Here is a 22554-nt window from a genome sequence, read left to right on the forward strand (position 1 = left end):
GGAAGCGCTGCACCTATCAAGCAACATCCTTATCGTGTCAACGTCGCTAAGAGAAAGATAATGAGGGGTGAGGTCGGTTATTTGCTGGAGAATAACCTGGCTATGCCAAGTTCAAGTCCTTGGAGTTCTCCGTGCATTCTGGTTCCTAAACCTGATGGGACATCCAGATTATGTACGGACTATCGGAGAGTCAATGCGGTCACAGTGCCCGACTCGTTCCCGTTACCCAGACTGGATGACTGTATTGATACTGTTGGTGCTGCTACTTATGTAACCAAATTAGATCTTCTAAAAGGTTACTGGCAGGTGCCGTTAACCCCACGTGCCTCCGACATCTCTGCATTTGTGACCCCAGATCACTTCCTACAATATGCTGTCATGGCATTTGGGATGCGGAACGCACCAGCCACTTTCCAACGCCTGGTTAACACAGTATTGGCTGGAGTTCGTAATTGTAGTGCTTACCTTGATGATCTGGTAATTTATTCAACTGAGTGGTCTGATCATGTTAACACTCTAAGGGTAGTGTGTGAACGTCTAGCAACCGCTTCTCTAACCCTGAACTTAGCAAAGTGCGAGTTTGGGAAGGCCACTGTTACGTATCTTGGTAAACAGGTCGGCCATGGTCAGGTGCGCCCTGTAGATGCCAAGGTCTCAGCTATAAACGCATTTCCCGCACCTACCACCAGAAGAGAGCTACGCCGTTTTTAGGGATGGTTGGCTACTACCGTAGTTTCTGTAAAAATTTCTCTGCGGTAGTTGCTCCATTAACGGATTTGCTCAGGCCGGCGAGAAAATTTGTATGGTCTGAAGATTGTTGTACTGCTTTCAACACTGCTAAAGCACTCTTGTGTAGTACTCTGTTCTTGCTGCGCCAGATTTTGAGCGGCCGTTTAAACTGGAGGTAGATGCAAGTGCCAGAGGTGCTGGTGCTGTTCTACTGCAGCAAGACCAGAGGGAGTGGACCATCCTGTCTGTTATTTTTCACGGAAATTTAACAAATGTCAGACAAACTATTCCACCATTGAACAAGAAGCTCTAGCTTTGTTGTTAGCTCTGCAGTACTTTGAAGTTTATGTTGGTTCCAGTGCATTACCAGTGGTAGTGTATACTGACCATAATCCCTTAGTTTTTCTCCACCGGATGTACAACCAGAACCAACGCCTTATGCGTTGGGCACTTGTCGTGCAAAATTATAATTTGGAGATCCGCCACAAAAAAGGGGTTAGATAATGTGTTGGCAGATGCTTTGTCTCGGTGTGATGATCTAGGTTTTTTTTTGTTATCCCGATAGAATGATTTGTGAATTTGGGTGTTGTGATGGTACGTGTGTCGCAAACCATTGTGGTTTGCTCTTTTAAGGGTGGGAGTGTTACGGATACAGGTATCCTGTGTTTTTGTGTGTTTCTACTCTTTCTGCCCTAATCACAGGTGTCCTGTATGTTCCTGATTGGTGGTCGTGGAGGTGTCTGCTGATTGGACCAATCAGTGAACATTCCTGTTAATTGCACCACCTGTTAGTCGTTTGTTCAATCACACATCCCATTTTATAAAAACCAGACTTGTGTTTGTTGCAAGAGAGAGACTTTTTGCCATATGTGAGTATGGACACGGTGGTGTCCTGTGTGTTGTGTACGCACTAAGTTGTTGGTTACCCTATTGGTAACTTGGTTAGAGAGAGACTTTTTCCATATGTGAGTATGGACACGGTGGTGTCCTGTGTGTTGTGTACTCTAAGTTGCTGATTACCCTGTTTAGTAGCTTTGTGTGTTTTTTTGGGAAAAGGGGGTTTAAGCTAGATGCCCTTGGGCGTACATTACCCGTAGGAAGAAATCTGTCTATAAACACCAGTTAGACCTGAGCGGACCACCCACTGTATTTTTGTATGGTAGCAGTAGCCTAGCGGTTCTTCAGGCAGGCTAGATCAGTTTAGGGGGTTTTACACTATTGTTTCATTTCTTGGGTCCTGCTCAGCCCTTTTTCCCAAACCCTTACCGTGTGTTCATAAATAAACACTTTGTGTTTGACGGTAGTTCATGGTAGTTGTGTCTTATTTGTTCTCACTATTCCATGCCACACTTATAATTTACATGAATTTATGTTACGGGTCTCATGTCCATCCACCCTAGATGTTTAGAGCCACGGGGTTCGTAACAACTGTCATATCCTCTAGCAGGGCCACCAGGTCACAGTCCTGACAGAGCTTCCACCACCGCCACTACTACTACTACCACCACCACTACCACCACCACCACTACCACTACCACTACCACCACCACTACTACTGCTACTGCTACTGCTACATTATTACCTCCATACCACTGTCGTCCTCTAGCAGGGCCACCAGGTCACAGTCCTGACAGAGCTTCCACCACCACCACTACCACCACCGCCACCACCACCACTACTACTACCACCACCACCGCCACCTCCACCACTACTACTACTACTACTACTACCACCGCCACCACCACTACTACTACCACCACCACCACCACCACCACCACTACTGCTACATTATTACCTCCATACCACTGTCGTCCTCTAGCAGGGCCACCAGGTCACAGTCCTGACAGAGCTTCCACCACCACCACCACCTCCACCACCACCACCACCACCACTACCGCCGCCGCCACCACCTCCACCACCACTACTACTACTACATTCTACACCACCACCACCACCACCACTACTACTGCTACATTATTACCTCCATACCACTGTCGTCCTCTAGCAGGGCCACCAGGTCACAGTCCTGACAGATCTTGTTCTTGATGTCCCTCATCAGGGGTCCGATGCCTGGCTCGTTGCTGCTGTACGGGTTACCAGGCATACGGCCCTGCAGGAAGTCCTCCTGCTGAGGATCCTTCTCCAGGGTCGCAAAGAACTCTGTCACCTCGTTCTCCTCCTGGAGGGGGAAGAGGAAGAGGAGGAGGAAGAGGAAGAGGAGGAGATTCAGTTGCCATGCAATGCGTTCCTAGAAAAACAAAAGGCTATCAATTCATCTTTCTGCGATTCCTCGCATCCTATCTCCTTGCCTCTTCCTCAACCGTATCAGAGGAGATGGCTCAAGGTCCCTCCCCTTGGACCTCTCCAAAGTGTTTTGAGAAGGAGGTGAGGAAAGAGGATACGAGGAATTGAACCACGGACTTGGGAGTTTCAGCAGGAACAGAGAAGAGGCCACTTACGGGGTAGATGATGCTGCAGAGTCTCTCAAAGATGAACACCGGCGTTCTGTAGTCATCCAGGTTGTATCTCTTGGCTGTCTCAATACACACTGCCATGAAGGCCTTGGTCTCAGACTCGGTCCCTGGAGAATGGAAAGAAAGCACACATTTACAACTCTGACACCACCGATTCCGGCACGAGAACGGACATTCCAATTCAAGTCAACGTTTCCGTGATTGGTGGACCGGCGGCCATATGGAGTTTACTTGCATCAAAATGAGCAGTTCATGAGTGTGCATTTGACGAGACCTGTGGTCATGTCCTCCAACAGCATGTCCTGGGTCTACATATTTTATTATAATTATTATATACAGTGCATTCGGAAAGTATTCAGACCCCTTCCCTTTTTTCACTATTTGTTACGTTACAGCCTTATTCTAAAATGGATTAAATAAAAATGTTCCTCGATCTACACACAATACCCCATAATGACAAAGCGAAAACAGGTTTTTAGACATTTGTGCAAATTTATAAAAAATAAAAAAACAGAAATACCTTATTTACATAAGTATTCAGACCCTTTGATATGAGACTCGATATTGAGCTCAGGTGCATCCTGTTTCCATTGATCATCCTTGAGATGTTTCTACAACAAGACTCTTCTTAGAGCTGGCCGCCCGGACAAAACTGAGCAATCGGGAGAAAAGGGCCTTGGGGATGTTTTCAGCGGCAGGGACTGGGAGACTATTCAGGATCGAGGGAAAGATGAACGGAGCAAAGTACAGAGAGATCTTTGATGAAAACCTGCTCCAGAGCGCTCAGGACCTCAGACTGGGGCAAAGGTTCACCTTCCAACAGGACAACGACCCTAAGCACACAGCCAAGACAACGCAGGAGAGGCTTCGGGACAAGTCTCTGAATGTCCTTGAGTGGCCCAGCCAGAGCCTGGACTTGAACCCGATCGAACACCTCTAGAGAGACCTGAAAATAGCTGTGCAGTGACGCTCCCCATCCAACCTGACAGAGCTTGAGAGGATCTGCAGAGAAGAATGGGAGAAACTCCCCAAATACAGGTGTGCCAAGCTTGTAGCGTCATACCCAAAAATACTTGAGGCGGTAATCACTGCCAAAGGTGCTTCAACAAAGTACTGAGTAAATGGTCTGAATAATTATGTTTTTGCTTTGTCATTCTGGGGTATTGTGTGTAGATTGATGAGGGGGAAAAACGATTTAATCAATTTTAAAATAAGGCTGTAACGTAATAAAATGTGGAAAAAGTCAAGGGGTCTGAATACTTTCCGAATGTACTGTAACTATACATTAACAAGATGTATACCTGTGGTCATGTTCTCAAGCATCTCCTGGGTCTATATATTATTACTATAATACAGTACCAGTCAAAAGTTTGGACACATACTCATTCCAGTTTTTTAAATTAATTTTTTAAAACTATTTTCTACTTTGTAGAATAATAGAGATGACATCAAAACTACGAAATAACACATATGGAATCACGTAGTAACCAAAAAAAGTGTTAAATCAAAACATATTTTATATTTGAGATTCTTAAAAGTAGCCACCCTTTGCCTTGACAGCTTTGCACACTCTTGGCATTCTCTCAACCAGCTTCATGAGGTAGGTCACCTGGAATGCATTTAAATTCACAGGTGTGCCCTGTTAAAAGTTAATTTATTTCCTTCTTAATGCATTTGAGCCAATCAGTTGTGTTGTGACAAGGTAGGGTTGGTATACAGAAGATAGCCCCATTTGGTAAAAACAGCTCAAGTAAGCAAAGAGAAACGATAGTCCATCATTACTTTAAGACATGAAGGTCAGTCAATAAGGAACATTTCAAGAACTTTGAAAGTTTCTTCAAGTGCAGTCGCAACAACCATCAAGCGCTATGATGAAACTGGCTCTCATGAGGACCGCCACAGGAAAGGAAGACCCGGAGTTACCTCTGCTGCAGAGGATAAGTTCATTTGAGTTACCAGCCTCAGAAATCAGCAATGCTTCAGAGTTCAGGTAACAGACACATCTCAACATCAACTGTTCAGAGGAGACTGCGTGAATCAGGTCTTCATGGTCGAATTGCTGCAAAGAAACCACTACTAAAGGACACCAATAAGAAGAAGAGACTTGCTTGGGCCAAGAAACACGAGCAATGGACATCAGACCGGTGGAAATCTGTCCTTTGGTCTGATGAGTCCAAATTTGAGATTTTTGGTTCCAACTGCCGTGTCTTTGTGAGACGCAGAGTAGGTGAACAGATGATCTCCGCATGTGTGGTTCCCACCGTGAGGCATGGAGGAGGTGTGATGGTGCTTCGCTGGTGACACTGTCTATGATTTATTTAGAATTCAAGGCACACTTAACCAGCATGGCTACCACAGCATTCTGCAGCGATACGCCATCCCATCTGGTTTGCGTTTAGTGGGACTATCATCTGTTTTTTAACAGGACAATGAACCAAAACACACCACCAGGCTGTGTAAGGGCTACTTGACCAAGAAGGAGAGTGATAGAGTGCTGCATCAGATGACCTGGCCTCCACAATCCCCCGACCTCAACCCAATTGAGATGGTTTGGGATGACTTGGACCGCAGAGTGAAGGAAAAGCAGCCAACAAGTGCTCAGCATATGTGGGAACTCCTTCAAGACTGTTGGAAAAGCATTCCAGGTGACTACCTCATGAAGCTGGCTGAGAGAATGCCAAGAGTGTGCAAAAATGTCATCAAGTCAAAGGGTGGCTACTTTGAAGAACCTCAAATATAAAATATATTTTGATTTGTTTAACACTTTTTTGGTTACTACATGATTCCATGTGTTATTTCATAGTTTTGATGTCTTCACTATTATTCTACAATGTAGAAAATAGTAAAAATATAGAAAAACCCTTGAATGAGTAGGTGTCCAAACTTTTGACTGGTACTGTTTATATAATTATAATATAATTGTCCTCTAGCAGCATGTCCTGGGTCTACATATTATTATTAATAATGAACTATATATTAACTAGCTTTATACCTGTGGTCACGTCCTCCAGCATCTCCAGCAGCATGTCCTGGGTCTATATATTAACTAGCTTTATACCTGTGGTCATGTCCTCCAGCATCATGTCCTGGGTCTATATATTAACTAGCTTTATACCTGTGGTCATGTCCTCCAGCAGCATGTCCTGGGTCTATATATTAACTAGCTTTATACCTGTGGTCATGTCCTCCAGCATCATGTCCTGGGTCTATATATTAACTAGCTTTATACCTGTGGTCATGTCCTCCAGCAGCATGTCCTGGGTCTATATATTAACTAGCTTAATACCTGTGGTCATGTCCTCCAGCAGCATGTCCTGGGTCTATATATTAACTAGCTTTATACCTGTGGTCATGTCCTCCAGCAGCATGTCCTGGGTCTATATATTAACTAGCTTTATACCTGTGGTCATGTCCTCCAGCATCTCCAGCAGCATGTCCTGGGTCTCGTCGATGAGCTTGGTCCTCTGCACCACTAGTTTCCTGAGACACAGGTAGCCGTTCAGCACCGTGCCCACCAGACGACTCTTAAAGTAACGTTTGATGGACTCCACCTCCACAATGGACGACAGCAGGCCTGGAGGGAAGACAGAGGATGGGTCTCATATGAGAAATATCTTGGTAAATTGACAGAAACGTACACCATATATACAGAAGTATGTGGACGCCCCTTAACATTTGTGGATTCGGCTATTTCAGCCAAACCGGTTGCAGAGCAGCCGCACACAAGCCTAAGATCACCACGCGCACTGCCAAGCGTCGGCTGGAGTGGTGTAAAGCTCGCCGCCATTGGACTCTGGAGCAGTGGAAACGCGTTCTCTGGAGTGATGAATCACGCTTCACCATCTGGCAGTCCGATGGACAAATCTGGGTTTGGCGGATGCCAGGAGAACGCTAACCTGACTCGATGCCTAATGCCAACTGTAAAGTTTGGTGGAGGAGGAATAATGGTCTGGGGCTGTTTTTCATGGTTCGGGCTAGGCCCCTTAATTCCAGGGATGTAGCTCAGTTGGTAGAGCATGGCGTTTGCAACGCCAGGGTTGTGGGTTCGATTCCCACGGGTGGCCAGTATGATAAATATAAAATAATGTATGCACTAACTGTAAGTCACTCTGGATAAGAGCATCTGCTAAATGACTAAAATGTAAAATGTAATGTAATGCAGTGCAGTGAAGGGAAATCTTAACGATACAGCATACAATGACATTCTAGACGATTCTGTGCTTCCAACTTTGTGGCAACAGTTTGGGGAAGGCCCTTTCCTGTTTCAGCATGACAATGCCCCCATGCACAAAGTGAGGTCCGCACAGAGCCCTGACCTCAACCCCATCGAACACCTTTGGGATGAATTGGAAGGCCGACTGCGAGCCAGGCCTAATCGCCCAACATCAGTGCCCGACCTCACTAATGCTATTGTGGCTGAATGGAAGCAAGTCCCCGCAGCAATGTTCCAACATCTAGTGGAAAGCCTTCCCAGAAGAGTGGAGGCTGTTATAGCAGCAAAGGGGGGACCAACTCCATATTAATGCCCATGATTTTGGAATGAAATGTTCGACGAGCAGGTGTCCACATACTTTTGGTCATGTAGTGTAAGTTGAAAAATCATGTCCATTTTCTATTGGAGTAAACTATCCCTATAAAGACCAGTTAATGCAAGTGCCTTAGTTTATGGTGAATGAAAGGTGACAGGCTACATACCAGTCAAGCTCTTGAGGGCGTATCCCTGCTGCAGGTCTGTGCTGAGAGTGGCCTCCTCCAGAGACAACAGGTTGGCTATTTCCTTGGTGATGAGGTTGCCGATGTAGGGCAGGACTCCTCGGGCGGCCAGGTACACCTTCCACTGAGGAGGCTTGATGAGCTTCTGGTACAGACCAAGATACTCTGCTGCACATTCCCCCGCGATGCTCAACTCATCCAGGTAACTGAGGGACAGACAAAACGTGTTAGAAAAGCTGTTTGACATATAAGTCGGGATATTATCCCAACATACAAAGCAAGCAATACAAAAAACTACCTTGTAAAGGTAGGTGGCATTATTTCCCGACAGTTTACGTCTGTCCCAGCTACCAACATTTATAATACGCCGTGTTAACCATCCAACTTAACTGACAGATACTAATTCAAACACATAAATGAGATGACAAATCCTCAGATCACTTCCCAGTTATGTTTGGTGTCCCTATCATATGAACATCCTTTTCTGACTCAAAAGATTCCCCATATTCAGTCAGACTGATGTTGTAGTATAATCTAGTATGCTCACAACTGCATTGTGGTATAGATATTGCCATCTCTTGTACATATGTATATAATGGTGAGAAGTTTTACATCACAAGTGTACTGACAAGTGACTAAATGATTCCAGCTGCATCAGAAACCAATAAAAGTGTTGACATCTGGATCGATTCATCGTGATACTCATGAAATGTATTTGGAAGTAATTAGCTACAATCTAACTGCTGAAACCAAATGACGCAGGCCGACGGCACATCATTTCAACTTCCTTGGCAGGTAAACGTGTTTCAATAAAAAACAGTAGATTAGTCTGTCAATGTACGCAGTTTACACAGCAGTATGCAGGAACAAGTATGGCAATGCATGAGATATATGCAGTACAAGAAAAATATAGTACTAATATTATAATAAATACTATATATGGTGTGTTTGGGGGGTACAGTTAGGTGTTCGGAGTGACTTTAATACAAGAGGAGATTGTTGTTCCTCTTCAAATTACTCAAATGGCCTCAAATAAACACGCAGGCAAGGGGATTCGGTGTCCCGCACCTAGCTTCTCCCATATCTCATAATTAATGTAGGGACACTGGGAAAAAAAACACCCCAAATAGGATCTACCGGTGAAGTTTCTCTTTAACAGTGATACCTTTCTCAACTCGAAGAGGCCCCCTTACCTGGTGAGCAGGTCCAGCACCTGCTGCTTGCGGCTTGGGATGGAGGTGAGGGCCTCAACGATGGTGCAGGCTGCCTGCCTCGCTGCCTGGGTGGCTGGGGTGAACAGCACCTGGGAGACAGAGGAGATTACAGCCTTAGAAATTATAGCATGGAAGTGAAAAATGCTAAAAAAAAAAAAGTGAGATGAGTCCGTGCCCCCCACCCCATCTGTTGTGTAGACCCAGCTACATAAACCTCAGGCCCATGTGGGGAGATGCAGTGTCTCATTGAATGGTCTAATTTAATCATTCTGGAGGCCCGGGTTGCCAAACCTTTCCATTCATTTAAAAATCTGAATGGTTGTACCCATACCTACTAGGGAACGGCGTGTCCCTAACTAAAAGTTTAAATGGTATGAACCATACCAAACAGTACCAGAAATGGAGTGTCCCTACCTACAAGCTGAATGGTGTGGTACAGTGCTTCGAAAGTAGTCAGGCCCCCTTGACTTTTTCCACATTTTGTAACGTTACAGCCTTATTCTAAAATTGATTACATTGTTTTTTTCTCTCCTCAATCACACACAATACCCCATAATGACTAAGCAAAAACAGGTTTTTAAAATTTTGCAAATATACAGGTAAAAGTCAGTAAATTAGAATATTTTGAAAAACTTGATTTATTTCAGTAATTGCATTCAAAAGGTGTAACTTGTACATTATATTTATTCATTGACATAGACTAGATGCATTCAAATGTTTATTTCATTTAATTTTGATGATTTGAAGTGGCAACAAATGAAAATCCAAAATTCCGTAGAGTCACAAAATTAGAATATTACTTAAGGCCTAATACAAAAAAGGGATTTTTAGAAATGTTGGCCAACTGAAAAGGGTATGAAAATGAAAAATATGAGCATGTACAATACTCAATACTTGGTTGAGCTCCTTTTGCCTCAATTACTGCATTAATGCGCGTGGCATGAGTGCGATGAGTTTCTGGCACTGCTCAGGTGTTATGAGAGCCCAGGTTGCTCTGATAGTGGCCTTCAACTCTTCTGCGTTGTTGGGTCTGGCATTCTGCATCTTCCTTTACAACACCCACAGATTTTCTATGGGCTAAGGTCAGGGGAGTTGGCTGGCCAATTTAGAACAGGAAATACCATGGTCCGTAAACCAGGCACGGGGTAGATTTTTGCGCTGTGTGCAGGCGCCAAGTTCTGTTGGAACCTGAAATCTCCATCTCCATAGAGCAGGTCAGCAGCAGGAAGCATGAAGTGCTCTAAAACTTGCTGGTAGACGGCTGCGTTGACCCTGGATCTCAGGAAACAGAGGACCGACACCAGCAGATGACATGGCACCCAAACCATCACTGATGGTGGAAACTTTACACTAGACTTCGGGCAACGTGGATCCTATGCCTCTCTCTGTCTTCCTCCAGACTCTGGGACCTCGATTTCCAAAGGAAATGCAAAATTTGCTTGGTACAGAAAACACTATTTAGACCACTCAGCAGCAGTCCAGCTCTTTTCCTTAGCCCAGGTGAGCGCGCTGCGCTGTTTCTTGGTCAACAGTGGCTTGACACGAGGTATGCGGCAGTTGAAACCCATGTCTTCAAGGCGTCTCTTGGTGGTGGATCTTGAAGCCCCTGACTCCAGCAGCTGTCCACTCCTTGTAGAATCTCCCCCACATTTTTTGAATGGTTTTTTTTCACAATCTTGACTAGGCGCGGTGATCCCTATCGCTTTGAACACTTTTTTTCTGACCACAGTTTTTCCTTCCCTTTGCCTCTCTATTAATGTGTTTGGACACAGAGCTCTGAGAGGAACAGCCAGCCTCTTCTGCAATAACCTTTGTGTCTTCCTCCTTGTGCAATGTGTCGATGGTCGCCTTTCCGGGACAGCTGTCAAATCTGAAGTCTTCCCCATGTTTGTGTAGGCTTCAGAACTGGACTGAGAGACCATTTAAAGCCCTTTTGCAGGTGTTTTGAGTTAATCAGCTGATTAGTTTTGTGGCACCAGGTGTCTTTAAAATGTAACCCTTACACAATATTCTAATTTTGTGACACACGTGAATTTTGGATTTTCATTTGTTGCCACTTTAAATCATCAAAATTAAATGAAATAAACATTTGAATGCATCAGTCTGTGTGCAATGAATAAATATAATGTACAAGTTACACCTTTTGAATGCAATTACTGAAATAAATCAAGTTTTTCAAAATATTCTAATTTACTGACTTTTACCTGTATATGGGGAAAAAAACCCCGGAAATATCACATTTACGTAAGTATTCAGACCCTTTATTCAGTACTTTGTTGAAGCATCTTTGGCAGCGATTACAGCCTCAAGTATTTTTGGGTATGACGCTACAAGCTTGGCACACCTGTATTTGGGGAGTTTCTCCCATTCTTCTCTGCAGATCCTCTCAAGCTCTGTCAGGTTGGATGGGGAGCGTCGCTGCACAGCTATTTTCAGATCTCTCCAGAGATGTTAGATCGGGTTCAAGTCCAGGCTCTGGCTGGGCCACTCAAGAACATTGAGAGACTTGTCCAGAAGCCACTCCTGCGTTGTCTTGGCTGTGTGCTTAGGGTCGTTGTCCTGTTGGAAGGTGAACCTTTGCCCCAGTCTGAGTCCTGAGTGCTCTGGGAGCAGGTTTTCTTCAAGGATCTCTCTGTACTTTGCTCCGTCTCATCTTTCCCTTTATCCTGACTAGTCTCCCAGTCCCTGCTGCTGAAGAAAACATCCCCACAGTATGATGCTGCCACCACCATGCTTCACCGTGAGGGATAGTGCCAGGTTTCCTCCAGTTGTGACGCCGGCATTCCAGGCCAAAGAGTTCCAATCTTAGTTTCATCAGACCAGAGAATCTTGCTTCTCATGGTCTGAGAGTCTTTAGGTGTCTTTTGGCAAACTCCCAAGCGGGCTGTCATGTGCCTTTTACTGAGGAGTGGCTTCCGTCTGGCCACTCTACCATAAAGGCCTGATTGGTGGAGTGCTGCAGAGATGGTTGTCCTTCTGGAAGGTTCTCCCATCTCCACAGAGAACTCTGGGAGCTCTGTCAGAGTGACCATTGGGTTCTTGGTCACCTCCCTGACCAAGGCCCTTCTCCCCGATTGCTCAGTTTGGCGCGGGCACAGCTCTTAGGGAAGAGTCTTGGTGTCAACTGTCGGACCTTATATAGACAGGTGTGTGCAATCAATTGAATTTACCACAGGTGGACTCCAATCACGTGGTAGAAACATCTCAAGGATGATCAATGGAAACAGGATACCCCTGAGCTAAATTTACTTATGTAAATAAGGTATGTTTTTATTTTATACATTTGCAAAAATTTCGAAAAACCTGTTTTTGCTTTGTAATTATGGGGTATTTTGTGTGTAGTTTTATTTAATCAACTTTAGAATAAGGCTGTAACGTAACAAAATGTGGTAAAAGTGAAGGGGTCTGAATACTTACAGAAGGCACTGTATGTACCATACCAAACAGTACCAGGAACGAAGTGTCCCTACCTAAAAGCTTGAATGGAGTAACAACATGTAAGAGCAGGGGAGTGTCCCTACAGAGCAGGGGGGTGTCCCTACAGAGCAGGGGAGTGTCCCTACAGAGCAGGGGAGTGTCCCTACAGAGCAGGGGAGTGTCCCTACAGAGCAGGGGAGTGTCCTTACAGAGCAGGGGAGTGTCCTACAGAGCAGGGGGAGTGTCCCCTACAGAGCAGGGGGTGTCCCTACTAGAGCAGGGGAGTGTCCCTACAGAGCAGGGGAGTGTCCCTACAGAGCAGGGGAGTGTCCCTACAGAGCAGGGGGTGTCCCTACAGAGCAGGGGAGTGTCCCTACAGAGCAGGGGAGTGTCCCTACAGAGCAGGGGAGTGTCCCTACCTGTCTGAGCCAGTTGTTGTGTCCCAGTTTGAGCAGCCTGGGGAACAGGCCCTCTGAGCGTGACCTCGTGAACTGTTTCCACTTCCACACACACTTCTCCATCAGGTAGTGTCTGCGCACCTCAGCCTTGTTCTGGGGCTTAGATACCGTCTCTTGGCCTGGTGGACAGAAAAAGGGACATACACACTGTTAAAAGGGAGAGTTTGCATACCCTTAAAGGGAGAGTTTGCATACCCTTAAAGGGAGAGTTTGCATACCCTTAAAGGGAGAGTTTGCATACCCTTAAAGGGAGAGTTTGCATACCCTTAAAGGGAGAGTTTGCATACCCTTAAAGGGAGAGTTTGCATACCCTTAAAAGGAGAGTTCCTCCAAGTGCCATTATAACTTGCTTCAGCAATAACACTACTGTTCTTCTGTATACATATCAAATATATATTTCTTTAAGTGATCGCAGAAATCTCATCCTCTTACATCTTGCTGGAAGGCACTTTTTCCAGGCTTCGTAAGATGCTTTGGGGTCCTTTTTAAGCCAGAGTTGGGTCTGAGCATGGATCTCATTGCAGTAGGGCTTCACTGTAGTCAGAGACTCCACAGCAGAATCCTGGAAACACAGAAACACCCCAACGTTTCCTAAGGGACTCTAACATAGTCACTGTGCAAATCACCTTGCATCCTAAACGACTCTCATTACACATTTGTACACCGGTCATTCAGTCGATCTCAAACGCGCACCAAGCCGTTGCGAGGCAAGCATGACCTGACTGACTGGCGCTATGCGGTGTAGTACTGTACCTTGTTCTTCTTGGAGGTGGGGGCAGGGGGCTTGATGAGTTTCTGTAGGATCCTGAGACACATCAGAGTAATGTTCTCCACCACTACAGGAGTGTTGATGTTCACGGCCATCAGGAACAGATTCAGGGCTATAGACACAGAGAGAGATGGGGATTATTCATGAGATTATTAAAGGGGAAAAAGGGATGAGAGGAGAGAGAGAGAGAAGAGGAGGTAAAATCCCTCACCGCATCGCAGTCGTAGCTCCCAGCAGCCCCCCTCCTTGGAGATGGAGTCGGTGAGCAGCAGCAACTCATACTGCAGACTGGACACCAGGTCAGGGTTGGCCCAGTGGCCCTTCAGAGCAGCGGACACCTTGTGGATGATCAGGTCATTCATCTGCTGAGTGGCGTCTGGCTGGTCTCTGCACAGGGAGATGGAGACACAGATGAGAATGGGTTTACTCACGGTGTATGTGTGAAATGGAATGCCTAGGCTTCAGCTCAGAGGGCCAACACAGTCTTGTAGGATTTAGTACTCGGTTGGGCATATGTACACTTATATTTAGGGGTTCACAGCGAAGGTTCAATGACATGGTCAAATAACTCAAGCATAGATTGGTCACTTTTTCTCTAATTTGGCACACTCAAACTAGAGGCCATGGGTAACTTGGTCAAAAATAATGGCACCGTTAGAGACATTAAACCACTGGACACTTCCCGTTTCACACTGTGTATTTAAATATTGTATTCTCGACATAGCTCATTCTAATATTTATATTACTGCATTTTTTGTTACACTTTATAAACGCCGCATATTTATTTATTTACTGGATTCTTGACACAGCTCACTCTAATATGCAGTGCATTCGGAAAGTATTCAGACCCCTTGACTTTTTCCACATTTTGTTACGTTACAGCCTTATTCTAAAATGGATTAGATTGTTTTTTTCCCCCTCATCAATCTACACACAATACCCCATAATGACTAGGCAAAAACAGGTTTTTAAAATGTTTGCAAATGTATTAAAACTAAAAAACGTAAATATCACATTTACATAAGTATTCAGACCCTTTACTCAGTACTTTGTTGAAGCACCTTTGGCAGCGATTACAGCCTTGAGTCTTCTTGGGTATGACGCTACAAGCTTGGCACACCTGTATTTGGGGAGTTTCTCCCATTCTTCTCTGCAGATCCTCTCAAGCTCTGTCAGGTTGGATGGGGAGCGTCGCTGCACAGCTATTTTCAGGTCTCTCCAGAGATGTTAGATCGGGTTCAAGTTCGGGCTCTGGCTGGGCCACTCAAGGACATCCAGAGACTTGTCCCGAAGCCTCTCCTGCGTTGTCTTGGCTGTGTGCTTAGGGTTGTTGTCCTGTTGGAAGGTGAACCTTTGCCCCAGTCTGAGGTCCTGAGCGCTCTGGAGCAGGTTTTCATCAAGGATCTCTCTGTACTTTGCTCCGTTCATCTTTCCCTCGATCCTGACTAGTCTCCCAGTCCCTGCCGCAGAAAAACATCCCCACAGCATGATGCTGCCACCACCATGCTTCACCGTAGGGATGGTGCCAGGTTTCCTCCAGGCGTGACGCTTGGCATTCAGGCCAAAGAGTTCAATCTTGGATTCATCAGACCAGAGAATCTTGCTTCTCATGGTCAGAGTCCTTTATGTGCCTTTTGGCAAACTCCAAGCGGGCTGTCATGTGCCTTTTATTGAGAAATGGCTTCCGTCTGGCCACTCTACCATAAAGGTCTGATTGGTGGAGTGCTGCAGAGATGGTTGTCCTTCTGGAAGGTTCTCCCATCTCCACAGAGGAACTCTGGAGCTCTGTCAGAGTGACCATCGGGTTCTTGGTCACCTCCCCAGATCTGTGCTTTGACACAATCCTGTCTCTGAGCTCTATGGACAATTCCTTCGACCTCATGGTTTGGTTTTTGCTCTGACATGCACTGTCAACTGTGGGACCTTATATAGACAGGTGTGTGCCTTTCCAAATCATGTCCAATCAATTGAACTTACCACAGGTGGACTCCAATCAAGTTGTAGAAACATCTCAAGGATGATCAATGGAAACAGGATGCAACTGAGCTCAATTTTGAGTCTCATAGCAAAGGGATTGAATAATTACATAAATAAGGTATCTGTTTTTTATATTTAATACATTTGCAAAAATTTATAAAAACCTGTTTTTCGCTTTGTCATTATGGGGTATTGTGTGCAGATTGATGAGGAAACTGTTTTATTTAATCCATTTTAGAATAAGGCTGTAACGTAACACAATGTGGATAAAAGGGAAGGGGTCTGAATACTTTCCGAACGCACCGTATATGTTTGTAACAGAAGATTGGTTGGCTTTTCAAGCAAACACATAGGCGTTTAGCTCGGCACGATAAACACTATGAGAGCACAAACAACCGCTGTACCTGGTGAGCAGGCAGACCAGTTGTCTGACCTCCTCCCTCATGGCAGCGGTGCCTCTCCTCAGGTTGTACTCAAACAGCTCTCGGATGAGCCCCTGGAGCCCCAGGATCTGCCGGAGGGCTGGGTTGGTGGCCAGGGCCCTCAACAGGGTGATACAATGACCCGTCACGGCCGAGGCACAGCCGTAACACTTGTTGGAGGAGGTGTGTCCGCAGCCTAGATAAGACAGATAAAAGTTTGATGTTAGTCCATCTATAAGAAAAAAACTATGCTCTCAATACTTAACCCTAATTGCTCATGTAAATCGCTCTGGATAAGAGCTTCTGCTAAATGACACATATACTGTGTGTGTATGCGTGTATGTGTGTACCTAGCACAGAGAGGGCTCTGTACTGGCTGGCTGTGAAGGTAGGCTGATGGGAGCTGGAGCGAGAGGACTTGGTGGCGGCTTCACGCTGCTGCAGGTCGTACTCTAGCAGTTCTTTACGGGACGCCAGGACTTTCTGGAGGGGGAAGTGGGGGGAAAGGGGATTAGGAATGATAACCCTCTAAATCATACTTAAATGTAGGACCTGCTGTTTGAACAGCTGTTAAGCTCCATATAAAGAGAATTACTAAACGAGGCATCCCCATTCAAGTCAATGTTCTGTGATGGGTGAACCGGCGGCCATATTGAGTGTACCCATAACCAGGAAGTAAACTAGGAAGTACAGGATTTAATTTGTGCTCATCACGTCCCCCTGTCTCTCACCTGTATGATCTTGGAGAGCTCGTCGAAGGACGTCTTACAGTCTCCGCTGTACTCCTGGGCCAGCTGTTGGATGTACCTGTTCACATTGGCCGAGGACGCTCCGAGCCCCGCCCCTGCTCCAGAATCATCCTATAGGGGCACGACAACAGCGTCAAACATCAGATACTAGTTCACCACTTCCAGTAAAACAGCTCAATTCTTCATAATGTTTTTACTTTATGATAAATACAGAACAGACCCTATGGAACAACGTCATACATCTGATAGGGTATTTTTAAGGTTTCACTTGCAATGGTTTGACCTACTCAAGTGAAATGCACTCTGGGTAAGAGTGTTTGCTAAAGTACTAAAAGGTGTGAGTCGGATGAAGATGCTGTACCGGAGGGCAGCATCTGACCTGTGGTTTCTCAGGTGCGGCCTCGTTGACCTTTGACAGCAGACTCTCCAGCTGGGGTCTGTGTCCCATTAGCTGGTGGTACACCCGGTCAGCCTTGTCCAGCAGCGCGTTGATGTTGGTCACCGCCTACACAGACAACACAAACAGCAGTCAGGCTTTTGTTTTGTTTTCAACCAGTTGAAGTGGGAAGGATGGTTGTATGTTTCTTGTTAGAGCAGTAACAGTAGATACACAGGGATGTGACCAGGACAACAGAGGGATGAGACCAGGACAACAGAGGGATGTGACCAGGACAACAGAGGGATGAGACCAGGACAACAGAGGGATGAGACCAGGACAACAGAGGGATGTGACCAGGACAACAGAGGGATGAGACCAGGACAACAGAGGGATGAGACCAGGACAACAGAGGGATGTGACCAGGACAACAGAGGGATGAGACCAGGACAAGAGGGATGAGACCAGGACAACAGAGAGATGAGACGAGGACAACAGAGGGATGAGACCAGGACAACAGAGGGATGTGACCAGGACAACAGAGGGATGAGACCAGGACAAGAGGGATGAGACCAGGACAACAGAGGGATGTGACCAGGACAACAGAGGGATGAGACCAGGACAACAGAGGGATGTGACCAGGACAACAGAGGGATGAGACCAGGACAACATAGATGTGACCAGGACAACAGAGGGATGAGACCAGGACAACAGAGATGAGATGAGACCAGGACAACAGAGGGATGAGACCAGGACAACAGAGAGATGAGACCAGGACAACAGAGAGATGAGACCAGGACAACAGAGAGATGAGACCAGGACAACAGAGAGATGAGACCAGGACAACAGAGAGATGAGACCAGGACAACAGAGGGATGAGACCAGGACAACAGAGGGATGAGACCAGGACAACAGAGGGATGAGACCAGGACAACAGAGGGATGAGACCAGGACAACAGAGATGAGACCAGGACAACAGAGATGTGACCAGGACAACAGAGGGATGAGACCAGGACAACAGAGATGAGACCAGGACAACAGAGAGATGAGACCAGGACAACAGAGGGATGAGACCAGGACAACAGAGATGTGACCAGGACAACAGAGAGATGAGACCAGGACAACAGAGAGATGAGACCAGGACAACAGAGATGAGACCAGGACAACAGAGATGAGACCAGGACAACAGAGAGATGAGACCAGGACAACAGAGATGAGACCAGGACAACAGAGGGATGAGACCAGGACAACAGAGGGATGAGACCAGGACAACAGAGGGATGAGACCAGGACAACAGAGATGTGACCAGGACAACAGAGGGATGAGACCAGGACAACAGAGATGTGACCAGGACAACAGAGAGATGAGACCAGGACAACAGAGAGATGAGACCAGGACAACAGAGGGATGAGACCAGGACAACAGAGGGATGAGACCAGGACAAGAGGGATGAGACCAGGACAACAGAGGGATGAGACCAGGACAACAGAGGGATGAGACCAGGACAACAGAGAGATGAGACCAGGACAACAGAGGGATGAGACCAGGACAACAGAGGGATGAGACCAGGACAACAGAGGGATGAGACCAGGACAACAGAGGGATGAGACCAGGACAACAGAGGGATGAGACCAGGACAACAGAGATGAGACCAGGACAACAGAGATGTGACCAGGACAACAGAGGGATGAGACCAGGACAACAGAGGGATGAGACCAGGACAACAGAGATGTGACCAGGACAACAGAGAGATGTGACCAGGACAACAGAGAGATGAGACCAGGACAACAGAGATGTGACCAGGACAACAGAGATGAGACCAGGACAACAGAGGGATGAGACCAGGACAACAGAGGGATGAGACCAGGACAACAGAGGGATGAGACCAGGACAACAGAGGGATGAGACCAGGACAACAGAGGGATGTGACCAGGACAACAGAGGGATGAGACCAGGACAACAGAGGGATGAGACCAGGACAACAGAGGGATGAGACCAGGACAACAGATGGATGAGACCAGGACAACAGAGGGATGAGACCAGGACAACAGAGGGATGAGACCAGGACAACAGAGGGATGAGACCAGGACAACAGAGGGATGAGACCAGGACAACAGAGATGTGACCAGGACAACAGAGATGTGACCAGGACAACAGAGATGTGACCAGGACAACAGAAAATCAGGCGATTAACAAAAAAAATGCAGGTTGGGTTCGGGTTGAAAAAAATAGTTTGAGAAAGTCTGAAAGTAGTTTCTGAAAGTCAAATAAAACAAATGTCTTCACCTTCTTCCGGTCCTCCTCTGTCTCTATAGGGTCCACAGCACAGCAGGGCTTGGTGTACAACATGACGTCAAAGCGGGCGTATTTACAGAAACCACAGGCGTTACACAGGAACGGGTCCTTCTCATCATAATTAATGGACCTGGAGGAGGAGGAGGAAGATGAGGAAGATGTCAGCATCAAAAACACCAAGACCAAACTACACAAAAACTAGGCGTCCCACTTGAAGACCTTAAAAGTGTATACCCGATCAGACTAATCAAGCTAAAAAAATAAATATATACAGTAAGGACATTGCAATGATTTTAAAATTCTGATCTGCCCCTATTCAAATAAGCCATAATATTTAAAAAATGTAATATTTCAGGAATCGATGGCCTCAAGTCTTCTGGTTAGCTACCTGCACTTGTGGCACTGGTAAACGTTTTCTCCACAGTTGCCACAGACGCCAGGATTGGCGGGCACGGATGCAGAGCAGCGCGGGCACTGGAGCGTCTCGCTGGAGGCCTGGTAGTTCTCGTAGAAGTCGGAGAACTCGATCATGAGGTTGGACGCTACGATAGGCAGTGGCAGGTCGATCTTGACCTCCGTCTGACCCGGAGTCAGCTGGACCTTCTTGGCCTTGTGCCAACGGGCAGGTCTGGGTAGAGGCAGACAGAGGTACATTTAAAGAACTGGGAAAAGAAGCCGGGACCGGGCCAGCAAACTGACTGCGTTCACGTTATTAAAACTCACTTGTTCTTCAGCTCTACGATGGCCTGCACGGTCCTGTTGTTGTAGTAGAGGTTGATGGTTCGGACCATCTTGGTCCTCTTCAGGTCTCCTATCTTGACCGTCACCTTACCGATGGTGTGACTGCTGATCAGCTTGACCACCTGCTGTGTGGTGGTGTACCTAGTGTCCACCTTGATGGACGACAGCTTGATGTTCTGAAGACAGACAGACAGAGGGAGAGAGAAGACTGTATGAGTGCCTTCCCTATCACTGGAATTAACACACAAAGTGGTTTAGACTCTCTACGCTTCACCCAGAAGTGTGCACTCGATCGCTCACTCTCAGGCATTTAAACGTATTGGATTGGTGCAAGCGAGGCTGGACGGAGCTTCCACCACATTACTTACACCAGTCCATTCCTTTAAAAAAAGGGGTAGTGTGCAAGTGTACACTTGCAAAGAATTGGGAAGCAGCGTTAGGCTGTCCTTACAGAGAAGGGCACTTCGGGGTTGTTGCAGACGAGACAGGGATCACTCTCCAGGTAGAAACCATCAAACTCCACCAGGCCAGACAGGGTACTGCAGCGTAAACAGACAGACGAAGGAACAAGACACATGGTTAGTATTTCAATCAATAACAAACCCTTAAGATAATCAGCTGTTAAAACTGGTTTGATATATTTAATGTAAAGTTTATTTAAACAGGCTAGTCTCCTTGAGATAAAACCTATTTTGCAAGGGAAACCTATAGATAATGATGATCGATAGCTTGGTCTGTATTCAGCTGTATTGAGGGTAATGATGATCGATAGCTTGGTCTGTATTCAGCCATATCAGGGTAATGATGATCGATAGCTTGGTCTGTATTCAGCCATATCAGGGTAATGATGATCGATAGCTTGGTCTGTATTCAGCCATATCAGGGTAATGATGATTGATAGCTTGGTCTGTATTCAGCCATATCAGGGTAATGATGATTGATAGCTTGGTCTGTATTCAGCCATATCAGGGTAATGATGATTGATAGCTTGGTCTGTATTCAGCTGTATTGAGGGTAATGATGATTGATAGCTTGGTCTATATTCAGCTGTATTGAGGGTAATGATGATTGATAGCTTGGTCTGTATTCAGCTGTATTGAGGGTAATGATGATTGATAGCTTGGTCTGTATTCAGCCATATCAGGGTAATGATGATTGATAGCTTGGTCTATATTCAGCTGTATTGAGGGTAATGATGATCGATAGCTTGGTCTGTATTCAGCTGTATTGAGGGTAATGATGATCGATAGCTTGGTCTGTATTCAGCTGTATTGAGGGTAATGACGATCGATAGCTTGGTCTATATTCAGCTGTATTGAGGGTAATGATGATCGATAGCTTGGTCTGTATTCAGCTGTATTGAGGGTAATGATGATTGATAGCTTGGTCTGTATTCAGCCATATCAGGGTAATGATGATTGATAGCTTGGTCTGTATTCAGCCATATCAGGGTAATGATGATTGATAGCTTGGTCTGTATTCAGCTGCATTGAGGGTAATGATGATTGATAGCTTGGTCTGTATTCAGCCATATCAGGGTAATGATGATTGATAGCTTGGTCTGTATTCAGCCGTATCAGGGTAATGATGATTGATAGCTTGGTCTGTATTCAGCTGTATTGAGGGTAATGATGATTGATAGCTTGGTCTGTATTCAGCCATATCAGGGTAATGATGATTGATAGCTTGGTCTGTATTCAGCCATATCAGGGTAATGATGATTGATAGCTTGGTCTGTATTCAGCTGTATTGAGGGTAATGATGATTGATAGCTTGGTCTGTATTCAGCTGTATTGAGGGTAATGATGATTGATAGCTTGGTCTGTATTCAGCCATATCAGGGTAATGATGATTGATAGCTTGGTCTATATTCAGCTGTATTGAGGGTCATGATGATTGATAGCTTGGTCTGTATTCAGCTGTATTGAGGGTAATGATGATCGATAGCTTGGTCTGTATTCAGCTGTATTGAGGGTAATGATGATTGATAGCTTGGTCTGTATTCAGCCATATCAGGGTAATGATGATTGATAGCTTGGTCTGTATTCAGCCATATCAGGGTAATGATGATTGATAGCTTGGTCTGTATTCAGCTGTATTGAGGGTAATGATGATTGATAGCTTGGTCTGTATTCAGCCATATCAGGGTAATGATGATTGATAGCTTGGTCTGTATTCAGCCATATCAGGGTAATGATGATTGATAGCTTGGTCTGTATT

At 45.8% G+C, this 22554-nt stretch overlaps 1 protein-coding gene across 10 annotated transcripts in view; it reads right to left on the reverse strand.

Moving 5' to 3' along the window:
* LOC121546157 (E3 ubiquitin-protein ligase UBR4-like) overlaps positions 1-22554 on the reverse strand; it is a 163596-nt gene that overhangs the window by 19362 nt on the left and 121680 nt on the right. For 7 of the 10 annotated variants that reach the window (XM_045209496.1, XM_045209501.1, XM_045209503.1 and 4 more), the window contains 17 exons: positions 20786-20873; positions 20317-20510; positions 19982-20221; positions 19585-19723; positions 17284-17427; positions 16905-17033; positions 16524-16656; positions 16156-16369; positions 13986-14161; positions 13759-13886; positions 13438-13567; positions 12967-13124; positions 9110-9219; positions 7899-8122; positions 6604-6777; positions 3189-3310; positions 2711-2908 (listed from right to left, as the gene is read on the reverse strand). In XM_045209496.1, the coding sequence (XP_045065431.1) occupies positions 2711-2908; positions 3189-3310; positions 6604-6777; positions 7899-8122; positions 9110-9219; positions 12967-13124; positions 13438-13567; positions 13759-13886; positions 13986-14161; positions 16156-16369; positions 16524-16656; positions 16905-17033; positions 17284-17427; positions 19585-19723; positions 19982-20221; positions 20317-20510; positions 20786-20873 (2701 nt within the window). The remainder of the gene's footprint in view (positions 1-2710; positions 2909-3188; positions 3311-6603; positions 6778-7898; positions 8123-9109; positions 9220-12966; positions 13125-13437; positions 13568-13758; positions 13887-13985; positions 14162-16155; positions 16370-16523; positions 16657-16904; positions 17034-17283; positions 17428-19584; positions 19724-19981; positions 20222-20316; positions 20511-20785; positions 20874-22554) is intronic. The other 3 variants (XM_045209505.1, XM_045209504.1, XM_045209497.1) reach the window with 1 other exon arrangement.

The sequence above is a fragment of the Coregonus clupeaformis genome, chromosome 30, assembly GCF_020615455.1.
Source record: "Coregonus clupeaformis isolate EN_2021a chromosome 30, ASM2061545v1, whole genome shotgun sequence".
Lineage (NCBI taxonomy): Eukaryota > Metazoa > Chordata > Actinopteri > Salmoniformes > Salmonidae > Coregonus > Coregonus clupeaformis.